Here is a 27,162-nt window from a genome sequence, read left to right as displayed (position 1 = left end):
ACAGTTAAACCTCGATATAACGAAGTCGTAAAAATCGGCACTTTACTTCGTTATAATGAAATTTCGTTGCATCGAAATTTCGTACCTAGCATGCGGAAACATTACCAAATCACTTGCCAGTTGTAAGCAGTGAGAGAGAGGAGAGGAGTGCGCCGTCGCCGGCGACCGAGCAAAAAAAAAAATAAAGACGGGCCCGGACGGGGGGAAGAGAGAGGGTTGCTCTCTTTCTCTCCTGCTTGCTGGGAGCGAATTCCACGCGCCCCATGAGGCCCATCCGCGTGGGTTACCCAAGTCACTCACACTAGCACCGCTTTCCCCGCGGCCGTCATCGTCACGGCGACATTTTCCTTCCGGGTAAATTTTTTTAGGATACGCGACTTCGTTGTAATGAAATTGCAGCAATATTACTTCGTTATGTCGAGGCAAAATATACATGGTTTCCAATGGGGAATAAGTTGAATATGCCTTGTAACTTCGTTATATTGAGGATTTCATTATATTGAAGTTCGTTATATCGAGGTTTAACTGTATTTTCTTGAAGTTGTTTAGTTTCAGCCTGATGTATGGCTGTAGAGCTGGAAAGCGCCTTGTTTTGTTTGGCCTTCACATGGGTTGCTTTCATGCAACGCTGACAGGCAGTTGTCTTGCAGCAGTGCATTTTTAAAGCTCTGTTGCATTTCGCCAGCTGTCATTCTGCAGCAGTTTCTTGAAAAGTTAATCTGAGAACAGGCAGCTGTGTAGAATTGGGTTACACAGTGTGTGCACTCCTAACGTTGCAAGAGAAAGGAACAGATGTATCTTGTGTATTCGGTGGTACATTTCCCTTTGGAAACTGCAAGATGTTTTATTGCAGCACTATTACAGCGCTAGCTGTTAATGTGAAGGTTCCTGGGCAAGGAAAGTCTGTCATAGTACATAGCAGTACTCAAAAAGTGTCCATGTAGCCTAATGGGACCAGAAGGAGGGGGAAGAGGGCACTCTGCATGGGTTGCCACCCACGGGGGTGGAATCGCATGACTGCTCTTTGCACGCACCTCATGCCTTGTGCCTCATGCTAACCTTCGAAATACAGAGCGAAAGTTCTTAGAGGCATGTTCGGGTTCGTAGTCATTTCACATCCATGGGCTGCATTTTTCTGTTTGTGCACAATCATTATCTCATGCCAGTTAGCACTGATTTTTCAGATTACCAGTTGTGTAATTGCCGTAGTTTTTTTTTTTTAAGCTTCGTACAATGGGAAAAACTTGCACAAATATGGACAGTAATAATCTACCTGGGACCTTTTCGTGTTACATATACACCCTTTGTTGCATGTAATGTCACATCCAGTGTATTCTTTATTTAATTGTGCATAAATTTTGAGACTGTGGAGCAGCCAGACCTTTTTTTTTTTTCCTTGAGGTTGAGGTGAGGCCAATATGTGTCCTGTGGAGGGGTGAGGGTACAAGAAAAGTGGTGTATCTGTGTTTGGTTTGAGCACTTGTGGGAGAGGGAGGGTTGAAGAGAGTGCAAGGCTTCAGCTTGTTTACTGTTCCCCTCAGTGCGCCACCGTGTGGTAGTGCTCTGCTTTTGCCTTTGTGCCACATTGAAGGTTTCGGTCTGGCATCCAAATCCTCTAACAATAAAATTCCCTCTAATGGCATGCTCTTGAAAGCTGAAAACTGTCGCCTGCCTACCAAACATTTCTCCGATTCAGTAGGAGTCGCATGCTTGTGTCATAGTGGAGTTTGTAGTTAGCAGTATTGAACAAAAGCAATCGCAGTGAGTGCTCTTATTACACATTTTTTTTTTCTACCTTTGCCTCGTGCAGATAGCATTCTCAATTGAGCAGTGGCCGAGCGAAGCACCAAAACCACGTGTGGGGCTGCAGGTAACAGTTCAAGCCATTGAAAGTGATCAGGGAAACCTCTCATGGCGGGCTCTGTCAGTCGAACCATACATGGAAGAGGCAGCAGTGACGTCACTGCCCAGCCCTCTCGTCCAGAACGGTGTCACTGAAGACAACAACAACCTGTGAGTCTGCATGTGCTGGTCAGGGAGCACTGCTGAGAAGTTTGCAGTGTAGCTCATGAGGAGTGCTAAATAAATACTGCAGGATGTTTTTGTTAGCAGAATTTGCTGTGCTGTGGCAGCTCTGCCATGCCCTTTTTCATATGTGGTGAGTCAGTGCCAGGCTTAAAAATAAGTTAGCTTTCCTTAAGGCTCCAGGGTATAAGCCATAGAATACAGTTAACCCTGGATGTCATGAAATTGAGAAAAGTGATTTTTTGTCGCTTGTAGTTTTTGCATTAAGACACAAAAGGACAATGCGGAACAGAAACAAAGATGAGAAATGAATGCAGGTCAAATCATTGACCAAATTTTCACAATAAACTAGAGGAACATTTTTCAATCGCGGTGATAATGCGACTGCCACAGCACTTGCCACCGTCTCCGCCCTGGCTCGCATGACACGGCTATGCATGGGGTGGGCCTCTTTCCTTGTGTCCCCTCTCTGCACGGCTGCTGTAGTCCTAGTAAACACTCTTCGCCTCACGCCTCTGGCGAGCACCACGGTACTCACTCCCATGGCACGTCAGCTCTCGGCACCGGAATCATGCGAAGAACCGAGTGGCAGTGATGTGCATGCACTGCTCGTTAGGCATCTTTTTTGCTTTGTCCTGTTGAGCATTGCATTTCAGCATCAGCTCTTGTAGTGTCACTTGGATATGATGTTATTAAAGTGAAAGCTGTGGGGGTTGCTGTGTTTGCCATGTAGAAGTGACAACAGCACTGGAGCACGGTGCATTGTGTCAACCAAGTTTGCTCGTTGTCATCGTAGATGTGCCTTTCATGGCAGTTTGTTTTATCATCGTGAAATTTATCATCACTAGGCCTAGCATGCGGGAGGTGTGGGGTTCAATCCCCAGTGCTGCCGGGTACCCACCTGTGATACAACGGGTACAAGCTTTCCCCTGCCTGGCGCTCGGCTTATTTAGGGTGAAACGCTTGGGAAATGGGTCTTCGACCCCACCTTGTGCAATGAAAACTACCTTGTTCCATGGCGCTCTGGCCAAAGCTGCCCTTGTGCAATAAAAAAATCATCATCATCATCATGAAATTTTCACGTAGTTTGGGCAAAGTTCAAGTAACGCAGTGCTAGCTAATAGACAATCGGTGTAGTGAGTTTGTTATATCACACATGCAGTACACTTAAACCTGGTTATATTGAAATTGAAAAAATTTTTTGAAAAGATTTTTTCGTTACATCAAGGTTTTCGTTACATGCAGTTTTCGCGAGAAGATTCGAAAGGACACTGCAGAACAGAAGCCAAAATAAAAAATAAATGTAGGTGAAATCACATTGAAAGTGCTTACAGAAAATAGTATTACTCGAAGTTATAAACGCGGCAAAACGTTTTGCGATTGCTCTGATAGCACGATTGCTGCAGCAGCTGCCATCACCACCTCCGCGGCTCGCGCAACGCCGTTACGAGTGGGGTGGGGAGATTGGGGAAGGCGCGGGGGGAGGGGAGGGCATCGTGGCCGAGCTACAGGAGAAAGCGCGTGGTCGCAGCACCGCTGTAGACCGGCTGCAGAGGCTCATGCTTCTTCCCGCTTGTTCCTTTTCTTCGTCTGCCAGTTCCTGTTGCCTGACAAAACGGGACTGTTCACCTTGCATTGTCGGAGCTCTCCGCTGTCTCCGCTGTCTCCGCTCCCAAAGCGCGAGAGTTATCGGCGCCGGAATCACGCGAGCAGTCACGCAACGCCAATGGAAGTGCACTTCTTGCACCGTTTCTTTTTTGCTATGCCCTATTATTTTTTGCTGCTTTTGAGCATGAACTGTCGTACTATGTAGTATGATGTTCCAAAAGCGAAAACAGATCCCTTACCGTGCGGCGCGGTTCAGGTGTCCGCCGATATGTGAGACAGATACTGCACCATTTCCTTTCCACAACAACCAATTTATTATTATTATTAGATGTGCCAACAGTGCTGGAGCACAGTGCAGATTTGATGGGTGGCTGGGGGCTCCTGCGTGGCGACCCTGTACCCCACCAGCCACCCTTTTGTTGCGAGTTTTGAAACCAAGAGCTGAAACTGAGGGTTGCACAAAGCCCAAACGACGCTGCCCGAAGGGGGTGGGGAGGGGCAGCACATTCTGGTTTTCTAATATGTGTGCCGAAGGGCACGGACAAAAATATCCTCTTTCCGGACAACAGGATTGTGTTGCTCGCTCCATGTTGTTGTGAGTCATAGTTGCTTGCATAGGCATGCCCCGCAATTGACGTTGCATGAATAATGTCTTAAGGTCAGCTGCCACAAAGCCCTCATTACATGCGGTTCACAAACACACGCACTTCAGTGCTGGTGTCATTGAAGAGAAACTTCGTTATATCAAGGAATTCACTATATAGAGGTTCGTTACATCGAGGTTTAACTGTACATGTCAAAATAGGATTTAGCTGTTTTCATAGGTTTTTGTGTGATGCATAAAAAAATATTCTAGAAGTGTTCATGTAAGGAAGTTTGTTTTCTGTGTGATGACTGGCTAGTTTTCTGAGTGAGCTAAGTGAAGTGCACACCGGAGGCAACGAAAGAAAAATGATACGACAGTGGCAGTGAGCGAGGGGTACAACCCCACAGCAAAACAGACAGGAGCACTGACTTAGCTGAAAACTGCATGCTACTATTTTGAGTTGCGACAGGACAGTTCTTTCATTCCTTACAGATGGTAACACTGTGCTTTGGCGGGCGTCTCTTATGTTCTCTATGGATGCATGCATGTACTGCTCAAGTTTTGCTTCAAATTCTGCTCTACCCACTCACACATTCACTTGTCATTGTACATGGTAAGGTGGCAAATCATGGATTAAATCTTAATTATGAAGTAAAATTTGACCTTTGGATGTGTCGTCATACAGTAACCAGTCTTGTCTTCACTGACGGTGGAATCGTTCAATCTCGTCACTAATATTTGGGAACAAGCAGCCTTTGAGCATAAAACCAACCATAGTTTTGTTCAATGCCTGCCATTGGTCACAGAAGAATCATAGAAATTGCGGATTACATAATTGCAGTGCAGTTATTTCCCCAAAAAAGGAGGAGAAAAGTGAATTTAGCTATGTGTTTTAAAATTAAGCTGTAGATTGTTTGTGCCCGTTCCCTAGTCAGTCTATGTGCACACTCATTTAGTGTTCTTTATTTGTTGCAGTTCTTCAGTTCCTGAAGGCCTTGATGTGCCTAGGGTAATTGACTTTGGCCAACTAAAACCTGGGCAGAGCCACACCCTACAACTTTGCATCATGTAAGCTTGCTTCCTTCGCCTCACTTCCCTCTTCCTCTCGGCTTTATTTTTAATAGTGGACATAACAATTTATAATTGTGTCGTCCCTTGTTTCATGCAAGAGTTTGATGGTTTCTTGCATCATAAAATCAGAAATGCAGCTGTTAAGCTTTGGCATTGTGAATTTATCACCATGTTTTTTTTTCTTTGCACAGGAACACAACGGACAGGCCACATCTCCTGCTTGCATGCAAGCTTCATTCCACGAGTAAACAGGTGGCACTTGCCGAAGCATTCAAGCCATATATGATTGCGTCGGGTGGGAGACACAGCTTGGATTTTGTGTGTACTGGCAGGTAGCGAGCCTCTTATGAGTTCTGCATGTGTTCTATTGCAGGGTTTTACTGCTGGATAAAATGAGCCACACACCAGTTTAAAAAAAAAAAAAAGACAGGTTTCATATTTCTTCCCGTTTGAAATGCACTGAAACACCTAGGGAAGTGGAGAAGGTAAATGACTGAAGTCCTTAATTTGTAATATCACTTCTCCTCTACTTTTTGAGACCAAGCCAGGAAACCAGAGTTCATTCCCGGCTGAGGCGGTTGCATTTCAATGTAGGCGAAATGCAAAAGCCCGTGTGCTGTGCAATATCATCATCATCATCATCAGCCTTACTACACCCACTGTAGGGCAAAGGCCTCTCCCATGTCTCTCCAATTAACCCTGTCCTTTGCGAGTGTCATCCACCCTTTGCCTGCAAACTTCTTAATCTCATCCGCCCACCTAAACTTCTGCTGCCTCTGCTACACTGTGCAATATCAATGTGTGTTAAAGAAGCTCCGGTGGTCTGTATTAATCCAGAGCCCTCCACTACAGCTTCCCTCATAACCTCTAGGCTTTTCGGGGATGTTAAAACCCGAAAGTTATTTTTATTTATCTAGGTGTTAAAAATATTCAGTACAGCTTTCCTTTTTTCATTTATTGCGTGGGTGACCTTTGAAAGGAGGTTTTAGGGAAGCACTTCGGTTTAGATACATATGGACAGAGAAATGTTTTTTCCTGGCATTCATTCGACCAATTTCCAAGAAATGTATTCCATTTAAAGGGCAGGCAGAAAGTGGTGCAGTCACCGCTGCACCACGGTGCAGGAGTGGTATGAGGACTTCCAGGGATCTATGAATGCAAAGAAGAGAAGGACTAATTTCGCATATATGGGCCTTAACTCATTAATACTATCACGTCATACCCTTAAGGCAGAGCTTAAGAGTCTCCTTCAATTTTTTGTCGTAGAGCTGCACCGTTTTAAAGAGGATGTTTTGAGAATTTCGTTGTGATTTTTTGGTAATTTGCTTATAGGACCAGGAAGTTGGTTGAAGTGTGCTTCTGTCATTCGCTTTTGGTTTTTACTTTTGCTTTTAAGCGCACCAAATTTCATCCACATTTGAGCAATGGCTGCATAATGGGAGCAGTTGAATGGTCTCCATGTAAATTTAGATAGTAAAGGAATTGAACATAAGCTGCCTCTTAATTGCAATGGAACTTTTTAGACATCTTCTATACCGTTTCATTTTAACTTAAAGCAAAAACATTTTTTGTTTTGTGTGTGTGTGTTTTCTGATGAAAAGGCTTGTGGTACAGTAATCACTCGTTATAACGAAATCACCTTGCTCGAAAGATCGTTTTATTCGAAATTTCTTCCGGTCCCGGCCCAGTAGCGAGAAGAGTCATCGCCGCCGTGGCGGCCACCCTTCGCCAGCAGCGAGTCAGGCTGTCAACATGGCGGGTCAACGCAACCACGGTGTTTCCCCACCGATTTTTTCCAGCCAGTCATGCTTGATTTGCGCCGTCCGACTAGACAAACGGTATAAATGTGTGGTAGGGTCATCGAATTTTGTTTCTAGACATCTGTCAACAGTGCGGACGCGACACTGCGTGAACACTGACACTCGAACTGCAAAATTAGCACAGTGTCGTCGACAACGGAGCGCCGAAAAACTCAATTGCAAACTTCACAGCTGTACACATCAGGAAAAAAAACTGCCCAGTAATCGTGCGAAGCCCCTATTGCAAAACCTGTTCAGTTTTCACGATCGCACTGCGTACCTACAATGAGCGGCTAATCGTTTTTCGAGCACAACAAACACAACCTCAGACTCTAGCCATGGCATTTCCGTGCCCCCCCCCCCCTGCATGAAAGCGATCACTGCCTTCGAAATACCCCGAAATACCCCCTAAAATCGGTCACTGCATTCGCGATTCGAAATACCTCGAAGGTTGAATGCATGGGCGCGGCGACTGTGGCCTCGGGCAATGCTTGGTCAGATTAGAGCAGGGGTTGCACGCACCCGGTAAGAACTTGAAACAGCCAAAGCTCACTGCCTTTTTTGCACCTGAATCAAGTTTTGCTTCACTGAATACATTGTATTTTTGACTTCCTCGTCATTGCGGCGCAATTAAAGCTCGACTGCTTTAGATTTTCTCGGGTGGTCGTTTATATCGAATTACCACTTATAACGAATTTTTTCGCCATCCCACTGACTTCGTTATAACGATGGATTACTGTATATTCTTGTCAAACATGATTAACAATTGCGCGCTGCTATGCAGTTCTATGTGATGCTATGATGGCTGCATTCGGTGAAGGTGAAATGCACAAATGCCGATGTGATGTGCGATTTCAGTGCACATGAAGGACCTCAGGTGGCCAATATTAATCTGGAGCCCTTCACTGTGGCATATCTCACAGGCCAGGTGCATCTTTGGGACGTTAAATTTCATATAGCGCACCATTTTCTCTGGACAAGCTTGTTATTTTTGTTCCTTTCCAGTGAACTGGGCGCGTGCAGCGAGAAGATTGAGCTAGAGTTTGAGGAAGGGTTCTCTGCCCACTGCGTGGCCTGTGTCAACGTGGTGGATCCCCTGGAGCAGAGACTACTGCCATCGAGTGTTGCACTTCCTCTTTCCAAGAAAACCCACTCAACTGTAGCTGCAACACTCCAGAATCGGCTGTGGACTGTGCCGGGTGAACGGTTACCAATGTAAGGAACCTTTTTTTTTTATAGGTCTAGCGGTAACATTTCGGCGGGAACATACTGTTATTGTTTTCTTGTTCAGAGATGTCGTGAATGATGGCTTTACGATTTTTTGAATGGATGGGGACGTTTGTGTAGTTCATGACTGCTGAGGCATAGCAGTGTGTGAAGATTTTATTGAGTAGCAGTTGAAAATAACTTGTAATCGCTCAAATATATTGGAAATGACTAATTCTAGCAGAGTTCATTTATGTATCAAAGCCATCATCACAGATTAGTTCTCCTGAGCTTCTCAGCAGTGCCAGGTTAGTACTAAGCTATAACTGCAAAGCAGTTTATGCTTACACCTGCTCATGGTTACCAGATATGTCAGCTTATTGCGTTTGAATGGTAGGCTGGGCGCAGTGAGTTTTATTTCACACCAAGTTGTTGACGAGCATTTGTTGTTGTACCTTTCCTTGCCTTTCTAACAGGCGTCAAGCGAAGCTCCCTGATGGGCTTCCTCGCTTCCCAGTGAACGCAGTGTTTTGGAGCATGTCGCCTCAAGAGCTAGAGAATTTCGTCGGTGGATCACTTCGTCAGGTACTGCGAACTTCCTGCGCATCTTGGCCTGTGTTATTTTCATACCTCAGCACCACGATGGGTAGCTCATTCATGTTAATTCACTCTCAAGTATGCTTTGGAAAACGCTCACTGCAGTCAAGCTCAAGGGGGCTCACGTCCACTCTCACAAGACTGAGTTTGTCGAGGTAAAGTTCAAGTTCAAGGTAGCCCATTTTACATATTGCTGTGGCTGTCTTGTAATTTGCTTGAAGATTTGCTTTTGTTTCTCAGAATTTCACACTATACTTATTCAGCAACCCACCTCATGGCCGCAGGTGTTTATCTAATGGGAACAGTTGGAATTCACGCTTGCATAGGCTTATACCCCTGTCACATGGGCATTTCGAAGGCCCTCGAGTCGATAGTCATCGACTCAAAGGCGACTGAGCGCTGCTACACGGGCAGTTTCAATGGCCATCGAGTCAATAATCTATGGAGTCAATGGAGCAACGTGGAACTCTATCGTGATTTCGAGGGCCTTCAAGTGCTGCCCAAAGTTGCTGGCGCCAAGCACACTTTCATACACGATATGTTCACGGTACAAAAGCATGAACAAACATTATTCTCCTGAACATTAATGCAAGCAGTCTGTACACTAATTTTAAAATTGTATCAGTCTGGTTTAAAGCGCATTAATTTTATACTCTCCATCGCAGAAGACTGAAACGCCAGCGATATTAGCGTTGCCAGAGCGCTACAAAACTAGACAGAAAATGCTACAAAGGCAGTGTATTTCAAGACAACGCAACTGGCCTTTAATAACAACTAAGTACCTCCTGTGACTCCAAATAACTGTATTCAGCATTTAGTATAGATTTATAAAATACGTATTTTGCTATTTGCACACAGTCGGAAGTAGTGATTGTAGCGCCACACAAGCTTGGCGTGGGACACGATAACCATTTCAGTGGCCATTGAAATTTGCCCTGTAGCAGTGACAGAACTCCTTCGAGTTCGACGGCGATTGAGAATTTCTAAGGCTCTTGACTGGATGGCCATTGAAGAGCTGCCCTGCTAAGTGATGGAAGCGCGGAACGGCTACGCGTTGACAGTGGAAATGCTGTGTCACTTGTTGTGGGTTGAGCGTGCACCAGTGTGACCTCGGAGTCGGAATACGTCGCGAGTGACGATTGGACATAGAATAAATGCCGCTCATTCCCCGATTGTTGTATTTTTACTTTTTTTTTTTCGCACATCGCGTGTATGGGCCGCACCTCAAAAATTGGCCCTCAAATCTGAAAAAAAAAAGTGCGGCCCTTACATGCGTTTATACGGTATGTATGATGGGCTGGAGGGAGCAGTTCTCTTCTGGGGCCTCTGCGATAGCCTTACCACTTAAAGCTCTGGTGCTGAATCCACGTTGCAATGAGTATGGCAACACAGTTCCTTCCTGATCATAAACGGAAGATGTAGTTGGTTGAGTTATTTGCTGCAGCACCTGTGAAAGGCTTCAGGTGGCTTCGACTAGATAAAACAAACACAAGTTCATTACTCAAGATGTTTACTGCTTTAAAGGTGCACTGAAGAGGAATCTGAACACGTCTTTTTACCGCGGGAACTCGATCTACACGTTCCAAGCATTCGTATAAGCTTCGAATTATTGTCCTGTGCGGCCAATTTTTCTATATTAAACTGGATTAAACGTCCCGGCTCCCACGTTTTTTCTGAACTCAACGCTGAAGGTAAGAGCCAGTCCCGTGGCGGCTTCGCTTTTACTTTAATTTTGTTTTTTAGGTTTCTGTGAATAAATAGTTTCAGTTGCAGACAGCATAGCCGCAAATTAGGCCTACAGAAATCAAAATAGGCGTGGTCTCTTATTTACTTATAACTCCGCCGATGGCAGAGCGGCAAGCCGCCACGGGACTGGCTGAAAGGCACTTCATGCGCTGGTTGACTCATCCTACCTTCAGCGTTGAGTTAAAAGAAAAGGCGGGAGCCGGGACGTTTAATCCAACTTAATATAAGAAAATTGGCCGCACAGGACAATAATTCGAAGTTTCTAAAAATGCTCAGAACGTGTAGACTGAGTTCCCGCGGTAAAAAGACGAGTTCAGATTCCTCTTTAGTGCACCTTTAAGCAAGTTATAGAGCACGATGGCAGTGAAGGGGTCTGCAACCACAAAAGGGGAGCACATGCAGGCAGAGACTGAAGGAGTCTGCTCACCTCACATGGCATTGCGCTCCTCGCAGGCCAGGGTGTTAGGTCACTCGTAATGGCCAGGCGATGTTTAGCCGGTGGCAGTTGCCTCGACAGAAGTGAGAAGTGTCAGTGGCTACCCTCTCTTTCATTGCATACTACGGCAATCGCTCATTTGTTTTACCACGTATAAAAAACTTCTGGCTACAGTGGGACGAAGGATGAAGAAAATTTGCAAAAAATCCCCCCAAAACTTCCCCTTTGTGAGGTTCTTGCCACTCTCCTGAGCAGAACATCATGGGCTACTTTAGACTGAGAGAATGGACCGGCAAGCTGTCGCCGCCGTTGCTCCCTCGGGGTAGGTGAAGTGTCAAGAGAGATGCAGTGCACCAAGGACGAGTTTGCATGAGAGGAGTGCAGGGCCCTCAAGGAAGAAAAGAAAGCATGATACACAAACAAAAGGAAATATTTACTTATTGCTTGATGCCCCAGCAAATCTGTAGTGGTTTTGTCTCGTCCATTTCGCAGCTCTTCCTCAAGACCTAAGCAGTGGAAAGATGCCTAAAGCGACATGTGCACGGGACCCATTACGAAGTGAAACATGTCACACTTTTTCCTGAAGCTTTGTTTTGAATATGACCTACGTTTTATGACTTTACTAGTTTTAGCTCTGCATTACTTATTGCAGTAATTGATGTAACAAGTTTTATGCTAATAGGGAAATGGGTTGCCACCCTGAGTGTGTAAAGTGACTTGTCTTTTTTTTTTTTCCTGCTTGTTTTGGAGGATTTAAGGTGCAATTTACGGTATTCCAAACTCAATTCAAATTCAATTAGTGTGACTATTTTCGTGCTTTCCATTCCTTTTGTTACATTAGAAAAGCAAGATGCTGTTGGGCTTCTTTTCTGCTACGACGCATGCCACTACATGTGACCTAATGTGAAGGCAAGGCTCATTCATTGCTCGCGATGCATGCTGCAGCCACTGTGCCCCGAGAACTATCTGGAGAAGCTTCAGCTCCTGCTGCACCTGGAGGAGGTGCATCTGAGCCGCGAGCTGGAGGAGCGGGTACTGTGCCCCGCCCTGCTGAAACTCGAGGGCCACCTGGTGCGGATCAGCCTGGCCTCATGGTTGGAGGAGGCTCAGTTCCCACCTCGGGTTGGCGACCGGGTGGTGGTGCGACCAGCCGGCGCAGTATCCAACGAGCAGCTCAATTATGAGGGCTTCGTACACGAAGTGAGACACCATCACCATATCGTGGGGCAGTAGTGAAGTGGGTGCGCTTTGTGCTCCTCTTTAATGAGGAGAGGTTAGGTTACCGTATTATTTAATTCTAACACGTCTTCGATTGTAATGCGCACCTGTTCTTCAAGGTCAGAAAAAAAAAAATGCAATGCCTTTGATTACAACGCACGCTAGATTTTCATGGTTCGATAAAGAAATATGCATGTGAGGCTGGCCCAATTGCCACATGCCTCTGTACACAAGATCCCCTTAGCTTGTTCCTTCACACCCTCGTTGGCATCTGCAGTGCAGACCTTGGCAGAACGCCAACATGCTGTGCTCCAATATCGCCATGACGGGTTTATCTTTCGACGGGAGCTCCGGCGGCATAGTCGCACTCTGTGAACTTGTCTATTGCTTGTGCGCCCTGAACGGGAGTGTTGGCGCCAGTTGCACACACGGTGCAGGGTTGCCCAGCTGCACCAGTGTGTGCTTAGAAAGCCCCCACATGCAACATCGCCTTTTTTTTTTATCCCGGCATCGTAGCGAACTCGACGTGTCTTTGCAACTGACATTTCCATATTGGCTCGTGTTTAGGTCGGCGCCTGGCTGACGGGAGGGACACTTCAGGTACTCACGAGACCTCTCGGTATCCAATACTGAGATAGGTGATATCAATTATATTGATGTGCAGGAAGTACCAAGCCGTCATTTTGTGATGCCGATGACAACAGGGTGTTGCTAGCATAGTTTCATTTTCAAAACATGATTCTAATGCGCATGTCAATTTAAGCGTTTTTTTTTTTTTTCGCAAGAAAAGGTGCGCATTTGAGTTGTGTAACTGCGGCATATTGGGTGCTATGGTGCTTAAGTGACTGAGGATATCATGCACTGGACCCTGGGTAAAAAAGTGCTTTTCTTGGTATCAAAGCATGAAGAATTGAAGGTATGTAGTTTACTTTCTTTTAACGCATAGTGTTAAATGCCCCGTGCCGCAGAAAAACCAGTGTCGGCATTGCCTTCGGCATGGCGGAAAAGTTGGGACTAACCGACCAGTTCGTGACGTCACAACTGCATGACCTCATGCGGGTAATTCAAGCACCGCACTGCGATCATGCTCTTGCTTCCCTTATGGATATGTTGCTTCATCAACATGCGGAACCGGCATGGTCAAAAACACATAAATTAGTGCTAACGTGCACGGAAAGAAATGTCTTGAGGACATTTATATATGCAAAATAAAGTAATTGCGGTGAAAAGTAAATTGGGGTGAATTAGGTGCGATTTGAACTCTGGATAGAAATGTCGCATCTGTTTGTCGGCCCATGTGCAAGTCCTAATAAGTTACGTTTCACTGTAACTGAAAATCATCAAAAATTACATTCTGGTGTGATTGCAACTTGCTGGAAGCATGCTATGCACTGAGGGAATGAATCAGATCCTTTGTTCGTGTTTAAAATTCTGTCTGTATACCTTTAAGTAAGCGCACACATCAACTTGTTGCAAATCTGAGTGCCTTTATATTTATTTTCTTTTTGCCTGCCAAGGCTAGTGTTTTGGTCATGAATGCGAAAAGCGTAGCTCAATAGGACGAGGGCAGAAAAGGAATGCACACAGTCACAGCACTTCCTTTTCTGTTCTCATCTAATTGCACTACTTTTTCATGTTCCAAAAATGCACCAACACGCCCAAGTGTTTGTACTCTTGTTCATGTTGTTCTGCTTTTACATGTTCGTCATGACAGGTCATGTCTGATGACGCCGTCTTGAGGTTTAGCCTTGCCTTCAACGAAGAACTCTTGAAGAGTCCTGGTCAAACATGGCAGTTGTTCTTCCAACTGAACCGCACCCCGTTACGGCGCTGTCACCTAGCTGTACGCCTGTCCCGCCCTCTTCTTCGTTCGGGTGAGCGCAGCTGTTGAGCTTGTCAGTGGTGTGTTGTCTGACTGTTTGGCCCTACTTCATGGGGCAAAGTAACCACACGGTTCTTGTTTTGCTTGGTTCGCATGTTACTGCTGCTTCTATAAAGTTGGGTTTTTCTTTTTTTTTTGGCACACACTTTAGAGCTCTTACTGATGGCTTTGTGTATTTTAGGCTGCTATGCATCCCAAGACATGTTAGGCACATTCCCAAGCAATTTATTTTTTTTATATTTTATTTAAGCAAAAAATGTATTGTCACCATCAGACGAACAACAAAACGAGAATACCATAATTAATGGAGACTGCATGTTAGGGCATTTTATTTTCACTTCTGGGGCACTGAGACCACTCTTTGAAAGTGTTAACAGAACCTGTCTGTGTTAGCTCTCCAGCAGCTTATATTTTTGTCCTTTTGTGTTCATGTTTCTGCCAGCCTGTTCATTTGCATTTGGTGTGGTGCAGATGGTACATATGCATAATGAGTATTTTTAGTAATGCAAAGCTTCTATATTTTATAGAGACAGTGTTTGTATGCAAATGCAGCAGTAAAAGGGCCATGTAGTTCCAGTTCTTCTCTGCATTCTCATTGCTCATACGCAATGTATATGTAAGTGAAGTGGATGGTGTCAATGAGACACTTGACATTGCCGTAGAACCTGATACTGTGCTTGTCACACAGGTGTAGATTGGGCATATAAGATAGGTTATGCCCATAGCAAAGGTTGTGCCCATATCAAAAAATGAAAACGCAGTGCCGTAGACCGCAAGGTACAGGAATAGCTGATGCACATGCAGTCCCTTTACTTTCTTCACTGTTACGCTGTTAGAACCACAATATAAAGACCACGGACATTACGAATTGTTAGCTACATAAATGTTTTTCTAAATATTTTTGCCCAACATATGTAATTTGTACTTCATGTATCAAACACGGTATGTACAATACCGAACTCCCCTGCACAAAATGGTGCCTGCTCGCATAGCAGGCGACAGGCTTCGCCACACTACACAAGTGACTTGTGGTGCTGCAACAAGCGTTCGCGCCAAGGTTTGCACTGTTATCTCACACTCCAAAGCACCACGGAAGGTGCACTTTATTGCAAAGCTACAGTAGCGAGGCAGGTTGGTCGCCAGGCGGTTGGCGTGCATTCGTGCCTTTCACACCCGCCGACAGTGCCCCGGAAGCAGCAGCGTGGACGGTTGTAGCCATGCAGTAACGATTGTGTGCTCATGCCGGCTCTAACGGAGGAGGTGAATATGGCAATAGTGTTCGCTCTGATGTATCAGTTTCCACACAGCACGGCTCTAATGTGGGGAAGCCACCGTGGCTGGCGCTTGGTCTGCTGTTGTTGTGTGCTGGTGGTGCTTTGCAGGGAAGCCAACATACTAACTGTTGCTTATTTTTTGCGGTCTGTGGAATCGCCGCATGTGCCTTTAAAATGGCCTTGAAATTTGGAAAATGTCTCCCCACTTTATCAGTAAGGATTGACTGAGTTGCCATCCCTTCACTGGCTAAACTGCTCGGCTCTTGCATGCTTTTGCGGAATTTTGTATAATGAATTTTGGCTGTGTCAAACTATTGTGTTCCGCAATTTAACACGCGCCTTAGAATGCTTCTATCAGCTAAACTGATGGATTGTTCGAGCTTACATTTTGCACAGAAATCTCATTTGGTCGGCAGAATTGTTTTATGCTACATTTGTTTGGGGTACTTTCCTGAATTCATGTAAAAAAAAGTTTGATATTCGCGTCATCCATGAGACAACGAAACAAAACAACCAGTTATCTCGGCGATTGCAGTGGTGGTGCCGTCGTCAGCCGTGGAGATTTGGCAAGGGGGGCGGGTGTTTCACGGTACGTTTAAAGTGCTTTTTCAACTGCTTTATCAATAACCAGAAAAAAACTTAGTTTGGCCAAAACATCACTAAATTTCAAGTCTCGTGAAAATTCATCTCCGTGGATGACGTGAATATCCCACTTTTTTTGGTCGATTTAAGCAGATACCCCAAACAAATGTAGCATAGAACAATTCTGCCGACCGAATGCCATTCCTGTGCAGAATTTGAGTTGGAATAATTCACCAGTTTAGCTGAGAGAAGCATTCTACTAGGCGCATTTAATTTCGGAACAGTCTGTGTGTTATGATTGGCTGTATCAAACTTTGTTATGTTACAATATTATGATTTAAGAACTGTTATGATGTCAGTGCATGTTAAAGTTCCCCAGGTGGTCGAAGTTACCGTATAAACGCGTGTAAGGGCCGCACTTTTTTTCCCAGATTCGGGGGGCAAATTTCGGGGTGCGGCCCATACACGCAATTTTCGAAAAAAAATTTTTTTTTTTTCAAGTGAAAGCAAACCAATCTGGAATGCGCGGCATTTATTTACCGTTCAGGCATCACTCACAGAGTCTTCAGACTCTGAGCTGGTGCTGTGTTCAGGTAAATGTTCAGCCCACAGAAAGTCATCTTCGGTCCCGTCTAAACTGTTTGAAATTCCGGTCACTTTGAAACTTCTGGTTACAATGTCGGTCGACACGGAATTCCACGCGGACAAAATCCATCCAAGCACAGTCGCGAGCGGTGCCCTCTTAAGCCGCCCTGTCGGCGTCTCGTCGTGATTGCCATTGGCCATCCATTCCGAATACTGCCTTCGAAATTCAACCTTAAAAGGCCGATTGACGCTTACATCCAGGGGTTGCAGCATGCCGGTGAGGCCGCCCGGTATCACGGCCATGTCTGTGTGGATACCGCGCAGGCGTTCCTTAACCCTACCCGCCAAGTGACCGCGGAAGCTGTCCAAGACGAGGAGTGATCGTCGGGCCAGCATGGCGCCTGGGCGCTTCTCCAAAAAGCTTTTTACCCAGTCGAGCACAAGCCCATCGTCCATCCAGCCGTTTTCTTGGGCGCGAACTACAATTCCCTTGGGGAAAACTCCTTTAGGAATCGTTTTTCTTTTCAGGATGACATAGGGGGGCAGCTTCCGCCCGTCCGCGGTGACGCAGAGCATAACGGTACACCGTTGGCGCTCCGCGCCGGTTGTCCGCACGAAAACACTCTTCTTTCCTTTCAGTTCAACTGTGCAGCTCTCGGGACAGTCGAACCACACGGGGGTCTGGTCGGCGTTCGCTATCTGCGAAAATATATAGTTGTGCTCACGACGCAGACCGATGACATACTTCTGAAAGCTGAGCACCTTGTCGGTGTAGTCGGGGGGCAGCCGCTGGCACAGTGTGGTCCTTCGCCGAAATGATAGGCCCTTCCTCTTCAGAAATCTTCGTACCCAGCCGTCACTAGCCTTGAAGTCCTCGTGCGGTATGCTTTTAGCACGCGCCAAGGCTTGTGCCCTCACGCGCAGCATGTCCGTTGTCAACGCGTAGCCTTTGTTCCGCACTTCCATTGAATAGCATACCAGCTCTTCTTCTAGCTCAGGAAATTTGCATGGCTTGCCTCGGAAAGCGCGCTTTTTGGAGCTGGTATTCTTCAACGCATCCCTTTGTCCGCACCACCGTCGGACACACTTCTCGTCCACGTCAAATTTTCTGCCCGCGGCACGCTTGCCGTGTTCGAGAGCGAACTCCACTACTTTCAGTTTAAAGCCCGCCGTGTAGCTGTTGAGGTGCTTGCCCATCGTGCAACAGTGACAATGCTCGGAGGCAGTTCATGAAAAAGTGAAGAACGACAGCGCACGAGAGCAACAACTACGCCGAGCGACCACGCTAACACAACCACCAAAAAACGCATGCTTTGACAGCCAGAACAGAACAAAGTTAGACCTGGCGATACCGATGCCGATACGGATAGCGGAAGTACAGTAGCAGAAGCTCGCGGCAGAAGAAAAGATGATGATGATGATGACCCGCGGCCTCGGGCGCCATCCATGGGCGGCACCTCGAAGCTCCTGTGCGCATGTATTTCGAAGGCTATTCTTGCGTGTTTCCTGGAAAGTTTGGGTGCGGCCCTTACACTGATTTTTTTTTTTTTTTTTCAAATATTTCCTTTGGGAATACGGGGTGCGGCCCTTACACGCGTTTATACGGTATTCCAAAGCCCTCCAGCACCACTTTCTTCCTTTCTTCTTTCACTTCTTCCTTGATCCCTTCCCTTAGGGCACGCAAGGTTCAGGTGTCTGCTGATATATGAGACAGATACTGCGCCATTTCCTTTCCACAAAAACCAATTTTCAATTTTCAAGAACTGTTATGAATTTCGCATCTTTCTCAGTTGTCAGAAATCTATTTGAATATGAGACAGTGGCTTCTGCATGTTGCTAATTTCATCGTCAGCTTGTAAGCCTACGTCTGAAAACTGTTCCCTCAAAATCCGGCGGGGTGGCTCAGTAGTTAGGGCACTTGGCTGCTTAGCCAGAGGACCTGGAGTAAGGCCTGACTGTGACCACCGTATTTCGATGGAGGTGAAACGCAAAATGTGCCTTTGTGCTGTGCGATGTCAGCACACGTTAAGGAACCTTGGCTGGTAAAAATCAGTCCAGAGCCCTCCGCTACGGGTTCCCTCTATGTGTTGCTTCAGGATGTTAAGCCCCACAATTTACAATTTATAATTTGTTATCTCATGCTTGTTGCTTCCACTCCATTGTTAGAAAGTTGGGAGAGGAATTGACGAAAAAATAGTGCCAAACCGTGCAAACCACGAGAAGGAACGAAGATGAGACACAGGTGCTGCGTTTTCACCAATTCAATTGTTCACCAACTAGCCCAAAAAGAGGTGTTCATTGCAAGACAAAGTATAGTGCCTAGTTTGGTACCGGTAATTTTTTATTGAGGAGTTTTTTTCCTTTTAATTCATTTTGGTATTATTTTGTGAGCAGAGTGTGTTGGTCTAAATTGCGGAGTGGAACGCAGGGACAGTTGGTAAGCTGTGGTATGGGGAATGCTTGTGCACAGTGCTGTTTCCAAGAGCTGGAGTAGCACAGTCCCCGACATCGAAGAAGCCGCTGAAGCTAGTCAACGAGCAGCTGAATGAGCTGCAGCAGGAGGCGGTGCATCAGATCATGGCAGGCAGCAGAGGTCCCCTGCCTTACGTTGTCTGGGGTCCCCCTGGAACCGGCAAGACCGTCACCCTCGTCGAGGCCATCCTGCAGGCAAGTTGTTGAAAATTTGAGTTATGCGACGTTTGAATTAACACTTCTAACGGGAGCTTTTTTTAATAGAATTGATGTTGACAGGACAAAACCGTGTGTTCAGATAAACTATCTGTTTGAATTCAGCGGATACAAATTATCTAGAGTCCACTGTACTTGCTTTGCATGTATGTGTGTGCGTGCACATTTTTTTTTTTTTTTTTACGGAGCAGAGAGAGAGAGAGATTAGTCTTTTGCGATGCCGCAACTTAAATTTGTCAGGTTTTGATCGTTCCTTTGTGAATTGTGATTAATTAAGATGCAATGAGGCATTATGCGATGTGTTTAACAGTTGCTTGAGAGACACCAGTTTCATTATTCGAATGCAAGATTCTCACTGTGCAGTGTAGGTGTTAAGGTCGGTGTTGTAGGCATCACCAAAAAAAAGTAACTAAATACGTTACTCGTTACGCTCAGAAAAAAGGAACGCGTTACCGCCCTACATTACCTACAAAAAAAAGTAACGCGTTACCGTTACTGTTACTCATACCTGCCAACTTTTGCGATTTTTCAGTAAAATGTACGAATTTTGACCCGTATTAAGATTTTACGAATCTTGCCTGAAATATTACGGATTCTAAAATTTATTTGCGATAAATGTTTAAAATTTTGTTAGAAAGAACACTGTTGCCGGTGGTAACCTTCCGCCGCCACGAGAAAGGGATGTGTATACCATCTGTGAAATGAGCAGCACCTGGAGTACTGTAGAGTAAAACTTCGTCAATTCGAATTAAATAACCATTTATTCCTACTTCTCAGCCTTGGTTAATTCAGGTAATCTGCGCTGCCATCACAGTCCTGCCGAACGCCCCTGTAAGACTGTGGCGATGGGGGCTCATTTATTCGGATGCCCAGGGGCTGGCATCGGTCAATTCTGACAGGCTCCCAAAAAGTGGTGTCATGTCGCACTATGATGACGTGCACGACTAACCGATTGCCCAAACATTTGTCCCCAGGCCTGAACTGCATGTTATATTTCCTATCGGCGCCCCTCTGACATGCGCGCAACTGCAGGTGTTTTCACAATCGGCAGGCCCCCGCCGGTAGGCCGATAGAGATTCTGGCCGCGTAGTTTCGTTTTTGGAGCTTCGCCGCCAGCCCGAAGCGTCGGCGGCTATCGGCTTCGCTTATCAGTCAGCCGAGCTATGCGCCGTTTAGAACGATTGCATTGTCACGGACATTTTTGTATGCTTGGTTGTTTGTCAAAAGCATCGTAATGGCCGCTGCGGCAAGACTGTTAAACAACTGTGAGCGGCCCTCAATTCAGTCCACGTGATACTTGCGTTCTTCCAGCGTGCTGAAATTCCGCGCTCGTCACGTGCTGTACGCAGTTTGTGCGTTTCCTCACGTGTGACGCCACGTGTGAAGAAGCTTCAGCGCTATCGCGGCGTGGACTGGCGACAAAACGCGACTTTTAAGAAAAAAGCGTGCTGGCTTGGCTACACCCCCCACCCCCTTGGTCACCAGGGTTTTACGAATTTGAAAGCCCTGAGGTTGGCAGGTATGCGTTACCGAAAAAAAGTACTGCACATTACTTTGCCGTTACTTCATGGCCGTAAATTTTAATTAGTGCGTCTTCCCCTTAAGAACTCGCGATAACAATTTTATAAAGCTCACATCTCACATAAAACTTCTAGCCCAAACGATTTTACGCGAAATGCTGATTTAACGAGAATACTTTGCACAAAGCTTAGCAATGTTACAGTGGCTTAAAGTTGCCTGTAGAGTTGCATGTGATGGCTTCTAACTCTGTGGCACATAATTCACTGAAGTCATTTTCTGAATATGACATTAAACACAAAATGACTCCTCATCATCAATTCTAACTTCACGAAGAAAACATTGCTGAACTCTCAACAAATTTAAGGTAATCCTGAAAAATGTGATGTTCCAAGATGATCAGCATGCTTCCACTCTTTAGAGAGTTGTGTGTGTGAGTGGTTTGGAAAGGGGAGGTAGGTGAAGGCAAGTGTGTGAATGCATGTTTGTGCATGGACTTCGTGCTTTATGGCCATGCTGTCTTTTCTTTTTTTTAATTGGGTGCGTCGTCAAGAGCAGGTGTTTTCTGGCATGCATGTGAGCCGCAACAGAGGCTATCAAGAGCACCTGTCTATTTGCAACATCAGTTTAGGTGCTCTGCACTATCTTTTTCTAAAAAAAGCGGGTGGAGTGGAGGACAACTGGAACAAAAAGTAACAGTAACGTGACACCTCACGTTACTGAAAAATTTTAACGTAAGTATGTTACCCGTTACAATTCCCGAATGGTAACGAGTATGTTACTAAGTTACCGAAAAAAGGAACGCGTTACCGGTAACGCCGTTACTTGTAACATGTTACCGCCAACACTGGTTAAGGCTGGTGTGCTGTCAGTACTTGTTGACATGCTTTCATTGGTAGTTAGGTGCAAATTGATATCATTGGATAATAACATTTCCTAGGGCTGTTTTTTCTTTCTAATTTATATTCACAAAGGTATTACTGAAGCTCATATTTTGCAGGTGTTCCTGAACATAAAGCATAGCCGACTGATTGCCTGTGCACCTTCAAACAGTGCAGCTGACCTTTTGGTAAGAATTCTTCATTTTCAAACGAGATGGTGATAGTGTATTTACACAATAGTAAGTCCGCTTGAATGTAAGTCGACCCCCCTTATCGCATGTCAGAAAAAAAAGGGTAACCGTGCCCTTCGACACATTGCAAAATAAAAATGTACTGGTCACTGACTATTCATCCACACTTCCTCCATCATCTTCACTAGTGCTGCCGTCATCATCGCTGCTGTGGCCCCACAGCGCGTTGTTCTACACAGCGAGACTAGCGATGTGCGGTCCGCGCACTGGTACTCGCTGCTCACATTGCGTACGGCGTGACTAATGAACGTGGCATTGGTGATGCAGTCACGGCTCGTGCGTTCATCATCAGTAATTTGCGTGAGACTGCTCAGAGCATCAGAAATTCTGCACATTCTACACATTGTACTTGGGCTGGAAAATTATATGAATTCGAATCATTGAGATTCTACTGTATGCGTGTAAGTACAGTAATCCCTCATTATAACGAAGTCAGCAGGGCGACGAAAAAATTCGTTACAAGTGGTAATTCGATATAAGCGACCACCCGCGAAAATCTTAAGCATTTGAGCTTTAATTGCACCGCAACTGAGAGGAAGTCAAAATGCAACGTATTCAGTGAAGCAAAACTTTAGTCAGGTGCAGGAAAGGCAGTGAGCTTTGGCTCTTTCAAGTTCTAACTGGGGCGGGTGCAACGCCTGCTCTAATCTGACCAAGCACTGCACGATGCCTCGGTCGCCGCCCATGCATTTAACCTTCGTGGTATTTTGAATCGCGGAGGCAGTGGCCACTTTTATAGGGGGTCACGGAAGACTACAAGAGTATCGCGCTGGAAAGCGTTGCAAATGCCGTGGCACGAGTCTGAGGCTGTGTTTGTTGTGCTCAAAAAACGATTAGCTGCTCATTGTGGGTACGCAGCGCAATCGTGAAAACTGAACAGTTTTGCAGTAGAGGCTTTGCATGATTACTGGACAATTTTTTCCCAAGGTGTGCAGCCGTGAAGTTTGCAAAATGAGTTTTTCGGCGCACCATTGTCGACGACACTGCTAATTCTACAGTTCGAGTGTCGGTCCAGAGCAGTTCTTGGGGGGGGGGTGCTTATCATGGACCTTATCCATCTCTTATCTTGGAAGGACAATCTGCCCCACGTCTTGATTTTTCTGTTCATAATCTCACTGGGACATAGTACTGTTTACCTGCATGTGCCTGAATCTTGTCCCTTGTTATTGAGAGTCAGTGCTGTTCCAAGTCTTGTTGAGTGTCCTTACAGTTTGTTATGGTGCAAGGACTGAAGAAGATTAAAGGCAGTCTTCTCACTCTTACGCTTCTCCACCCCTTCCTCCTTCCTTTCTGTTTTCTTCTCTCTTCTCAGACAGAAAAGCTGTGGGCATCTGGCAAGCTGGTGTCCTCGGACATTGTGCGGCTCCTGGGTTACCACAGGGATGTCGATGTAAGACACTCTGTTCAAGAGGCCTCGCAATTGCTCCAATGCGTGCACCACTTCTGGTTGTCACCAGCATTTTGTGCATGTCTCCTTGGCAGGCTGTTCCACCTACCATCAGGCACCTGTGCATGAATACGGGAGCCGTGAAGAAAGCAGCGCGGCACCGCATCGTTGTGTCCACGGTGATCACAGCTGGTGCACTGTACAGCCTGGGCCTTCCACCCGATCACTTCACCCATGGCTTCTTGGATGAGGTGAGGAAGTGATGGAACATTGCCCCTTGTGGTACTTTCCCGCAGCTAGGCTGGACCTCAGTGTCACAGCACCTTCATCACTGCTGCATTGACTCTTGCTGTTTTGTAGGCAGGTTGGGGTTTGGCTTCGAACAGATTTTGCAGTGACAAAGCGTTAAGGCTATGCTGCACAGAAATTTTGTCTCCCTTGTCGCCTGGGACAGCATGCAAATGAGAGCTTCACAGATGCTGAATTCTCTCCTGGCAGTGTAGGATATGGTAAAAAAAAAAGACATAGCACCTTCTATGGTAGTGCCTTAAGAAAACAGTAAAAAAGATTCGAGACGAAGCCTTTTGGAGCTTGTGCCAAGGCAGTGGAGAGTGCAGAACGGTCACGCTCCCACCTCTGAAAGCCCTAAAAGATACCATTTGACCCATAAGATAGCTCCTAGCCATCAGTCGACACAAAAAAAAGAAGTTTAGTGAGTGAGCACTTTCACTTTGTATACATTTCCTGTCCTGATATATCATTTCTGCAGTTCGTTGTTTTTCGTGTAAGTACAGTAAGATGCATGCGACATACTTGTCTTTATGTGTACCTCAGTTAAAATTCAAAAATGCAGAAAGTGAGTCCTATTCTCTACATAAAGATTGACTTCGATGGCCGACTTTAAAGGAAACGCATAATGTTGTTGTGAGTGTGTCAATGAAAGGAGGACTCGTGAGGTGTGTGCCAAATTGCTTGCAGCAAAATGCACTGTGTGACCACAATGAGCACTGGCCACTACAGAGGCAGTAAAGCTAGTTCCTGTTCACAATTGCTTGTTCTATCTGTTGTGTATTGTCAAACCATTTTTTCTTTGCCCCTGTGAAATCTGGAAAAGCTTGCATTACAATTCACTCTTGCTGAATTTGTCTGCTGCAGAATCCATCTTTCAGGCAACCCGCCAGTGATGACGATGGCCAAGTTATTATACAAGGGGTCTTCAAACTTGCTCTTTTGCTATTACCAGCTCGTACTGATCAGCACATGATGTAAAATATTCAGTGTAATTAGCAACTTGCAAATGACATCTTTAGGTAGTGAAAAAATTTAACTTCATGGAGGTACCAATTTTGACGTCATATGCGTATCATCTGTGTTATGAGATCGCAACATGCAAGAGCTTTTTGATATTACTGTTCATAAACTGGCAAAAGAAACCTCTCGGAGCACTAGAACTGTTGGGAAGCATACAATGCAACGAAGTCACAGCAGGGGCCATATCCTACAGCTGTCATTTCCAGTTATACCATTTTTAGTGCAGTTATTGGTTAGAGCAGTGAAAGCAAGTGTAGCGTGCTAGAAATTTGTGATTGGACCCACTTCCTGTCAGTGACAGTTGAAGTTCTTGCACAGGCAGTGTCACATAGTTAATTACATGCATGATTTATTTTCCCCCATTTGTCATTGTTGCAGGCGGGGCAAGCAACGGAGCCAGAGACGCTGGTGGTGATGGGGCTGGTGTGCCTGGCGGGAGGGAGCTTTGTCCTGGGCGGGGACCCCATGCAGCTGGGCCCCGTAGTGCGGTCTCGACTGGCGATCAAGGGCGGCCTGGGCGAGTCCCTCCTCCACCGCCTGCTCCTGGGCAGCGGCAGCAGCGGGGATCCCACGCTGCCATCCCTGCCCTTCACACGGCTCAGGAACAGGTGCGGTTTAACACTGCACAAACGGCAAACAGCATGCGACAAGCGCAGAGTGTCGGCACGCTGGAAGAATGGAAATACCACACGGATGGAGGCAGGGAAGGGGGGAGGGGTGGGGAGGGTTGCTCATTGGCACCAGAGCAAGGGTGGGACTCCCGCTCCAATTGCGCCATTTTGATACAAATGCAACTTCTTGTGCCTAGCGGCGCCAACCACAGAGAAGAGATGAAAATTGCGCCACTTTGCGCCTGAATGGCCAGAACGATTTTGGCATCTGTGTTCCGGCAGCAGTCGGAAACAGCGCGATCATTCCTTTTTTTCTAAAGAAAATGCAGCCGTTCATATTCCACGCGGTGGGCACCTCCCGCACGTTTTCTAATAATTTTTGTGCTATTTTAAGCGGTTCCAGCAACTGGTGGCACACGCGAGGCCACTCCCTAGTCCCGGCTGTCGTCGCTGCTGATGCCAAGGAACTGAATGGGGCTGAGCAGCGCAGCCAAGTGCGTGACGTTTCATAACATATGCACAAAACATTGAAAGGGAAACTAAGGGCGCTGCGAGCAAACTCGGTGTTAATGGGGCGCTGAGCCATATTGATCCTGAGGGCATGTCGGATTTAGAATAAAGATAGATTGGAACTGTTTTACATTTACCAGCCCATTGTTGATTGTGGCTCTCTGGGTCTGCGGTGACTCAAATTATGTTACCGCTTCAATCGGACCATGCGTTTGGGAGCATTTTCGTCAGTCATAAAAGTCTGCGCGGCGATGTATAGTTCGATGGTAGCACCAGCAATGTTTTCGGTTTTACGGGAAAGCCTGCACCGTGCTGCCATTCGACCCACTCTTTCATTTCTAGTCATCTGCCGCCCTGCATCTTGATTGGCTTGAGGCAATACGAAACTACGGGCGGCAGACAGAGCGATATGCGCTGCTGACAGATTTTGCTCAGGAGTTAAAGTAGTGTACTTCATTTGTCCTATTTGAAAAGTGCATGCTTCATGCATGTGCTGTTGTGCTTGCTTTGTTTTCACTTGTTCTTTGAGTTCGCTACCCATGCCCGGATGGCGAAAATGAGCAAACGTGAGTATTTTGTTCATTTCAAGGATTGTATAATTTTTCGTCTTAGTATGATTGAAACTTTGCGAGGGCGAGCCAACAAAGATGGTTCTTTATCACACACACATGGGAGGCCTGGTTGGCGAAAGCGCACAGTCTTCTACAGGTGGGTAGCGTAGTCGTGCCAAGGGATGGTATCTTGCGCGCTGTGATTTCGTTGAAGCAAGAGGTACCACGAAAGGGAATTATTTCGGCCAATAAGACTACTACCGTTTATATTCGTGTAAGGGCCGTACTTTTTTTTCCCCAGTTCTAACCATAATTTTCCCCGGTTCTAAACGGTAATGTTTCGTCCTATCAGGTGCGAATGCCAAGCGCACCAGACAGGGCGCACCAGCGCTGCGGCGCCGTGTGTTTGCGGTTCCAGGCAGAGTCCGGTGTGGGGGCGACGTGTCCGTGGTCGCGCATAGTATCGCTGGCAGTTATCATCTATTCTCTTGGAATTGTTCGAATTGCTTATTAGCTTCAAATTGCTAGAATGAAATTTTGTTTGCTCGAAGCTCCAATGTGCAATTTTGGCTCTGCCAAACTGCTCGAATACGCAAATTTGCCTGGGCCTTATTGCTCCAAAACACGATTTTACTTGCTCCAAAATTGCTCCAAAATGACTTTGTGCAGTACCACTCCTGCCAGAGCGACAAGGTGCCTTCGATAGAAAGGAAAAAAAGCGGGAGTTAGTTTCAAGGCAATCGTCATTCTAAATAGTGAGCGGCACGGCTGGCTGGCTGGTATATGCACAGCCGATAGGCTCCTTTGCTGCAGGCTGGAGGCGAAACTTCGGAATTGAA

The 27,162-nt window shown here is 46.1% G+C and overlaps 1 protein-coding gene across 2 annotated transcripts in view; it reads left to right on the top strand.

Annotated features, from left to right (window-relative positions):
* Positions 1–27,162, top strand: part of LOC144128507 (RNA helicase Mov10l1-like) — a 60,647-nt gene that overhangs the window by 21,813 nt on the left and 11,672 nt on the right. For both annotated transcript variants that reach the window (XM_077661947.1, XM_077661948.1), the window contains exons 4-15: positions 1,811–2,013; positions 5,195–5,287; positions 5,482–5,622; positions 8,095–8,304; positions 8,772–8,880; positions 12,020–12,274; positions 14,007–14,166; positions 19,086–19,282; positions 21,822–21,890; positions 23,266–23,343; positions 23,436–23,591; positions 25,030–25,259. In XM_077661947.1, coding sequence (XP_077518073.1) covers positions 1,811–2,013; positions 5,195–5,287; positions 5,482–5,622; positions 8,095–8,304; positions 8,772–8,880; positions 12,020–12,274; positions 14,007–14,166; positions 19,086–19,282; positions 21,822–21,890; positions 23,266–23,343; positions 23,436–23,591; positions 25,030–25,259 — 1,901 coding nt within the window. The remainder of the gene's footprint in view (positions 1–1,810; positions 2,014–5,194; positions 5,288–5,481; positions 5,623–8,094; positions 8,305–8,771; positions 8,881–12,019; positions 12,275–14,006; positions 14,167–19,085; positions 19,283–21,821; positions 21,891–23,265; positions 23,344–23,435; positions 23,592–25,029; positions 25,260–27,162) is intronic.

The sequence above is a fragment of the Amblyomma americanum genome, chromosome 4 (assembly GCF_052857255.1).
Source record: "Amblyomma americanum isolate KBUSLIRL-KWMA chromosome 4, ASM5285725v1, whole genome shotgun sequence".
Taxonomy (NCBI): domain Eukaryota; kingdom Metazoa; phylum Arthropoda; class Arachnida; order Ixodida; family Ixodidae; genus Amblyomma; species Amblyomma americanum.
Note: the sequence above shows the minus strand (reverse complement) of the source record. Positions and strands in the feature narration are given on the sequence as shown.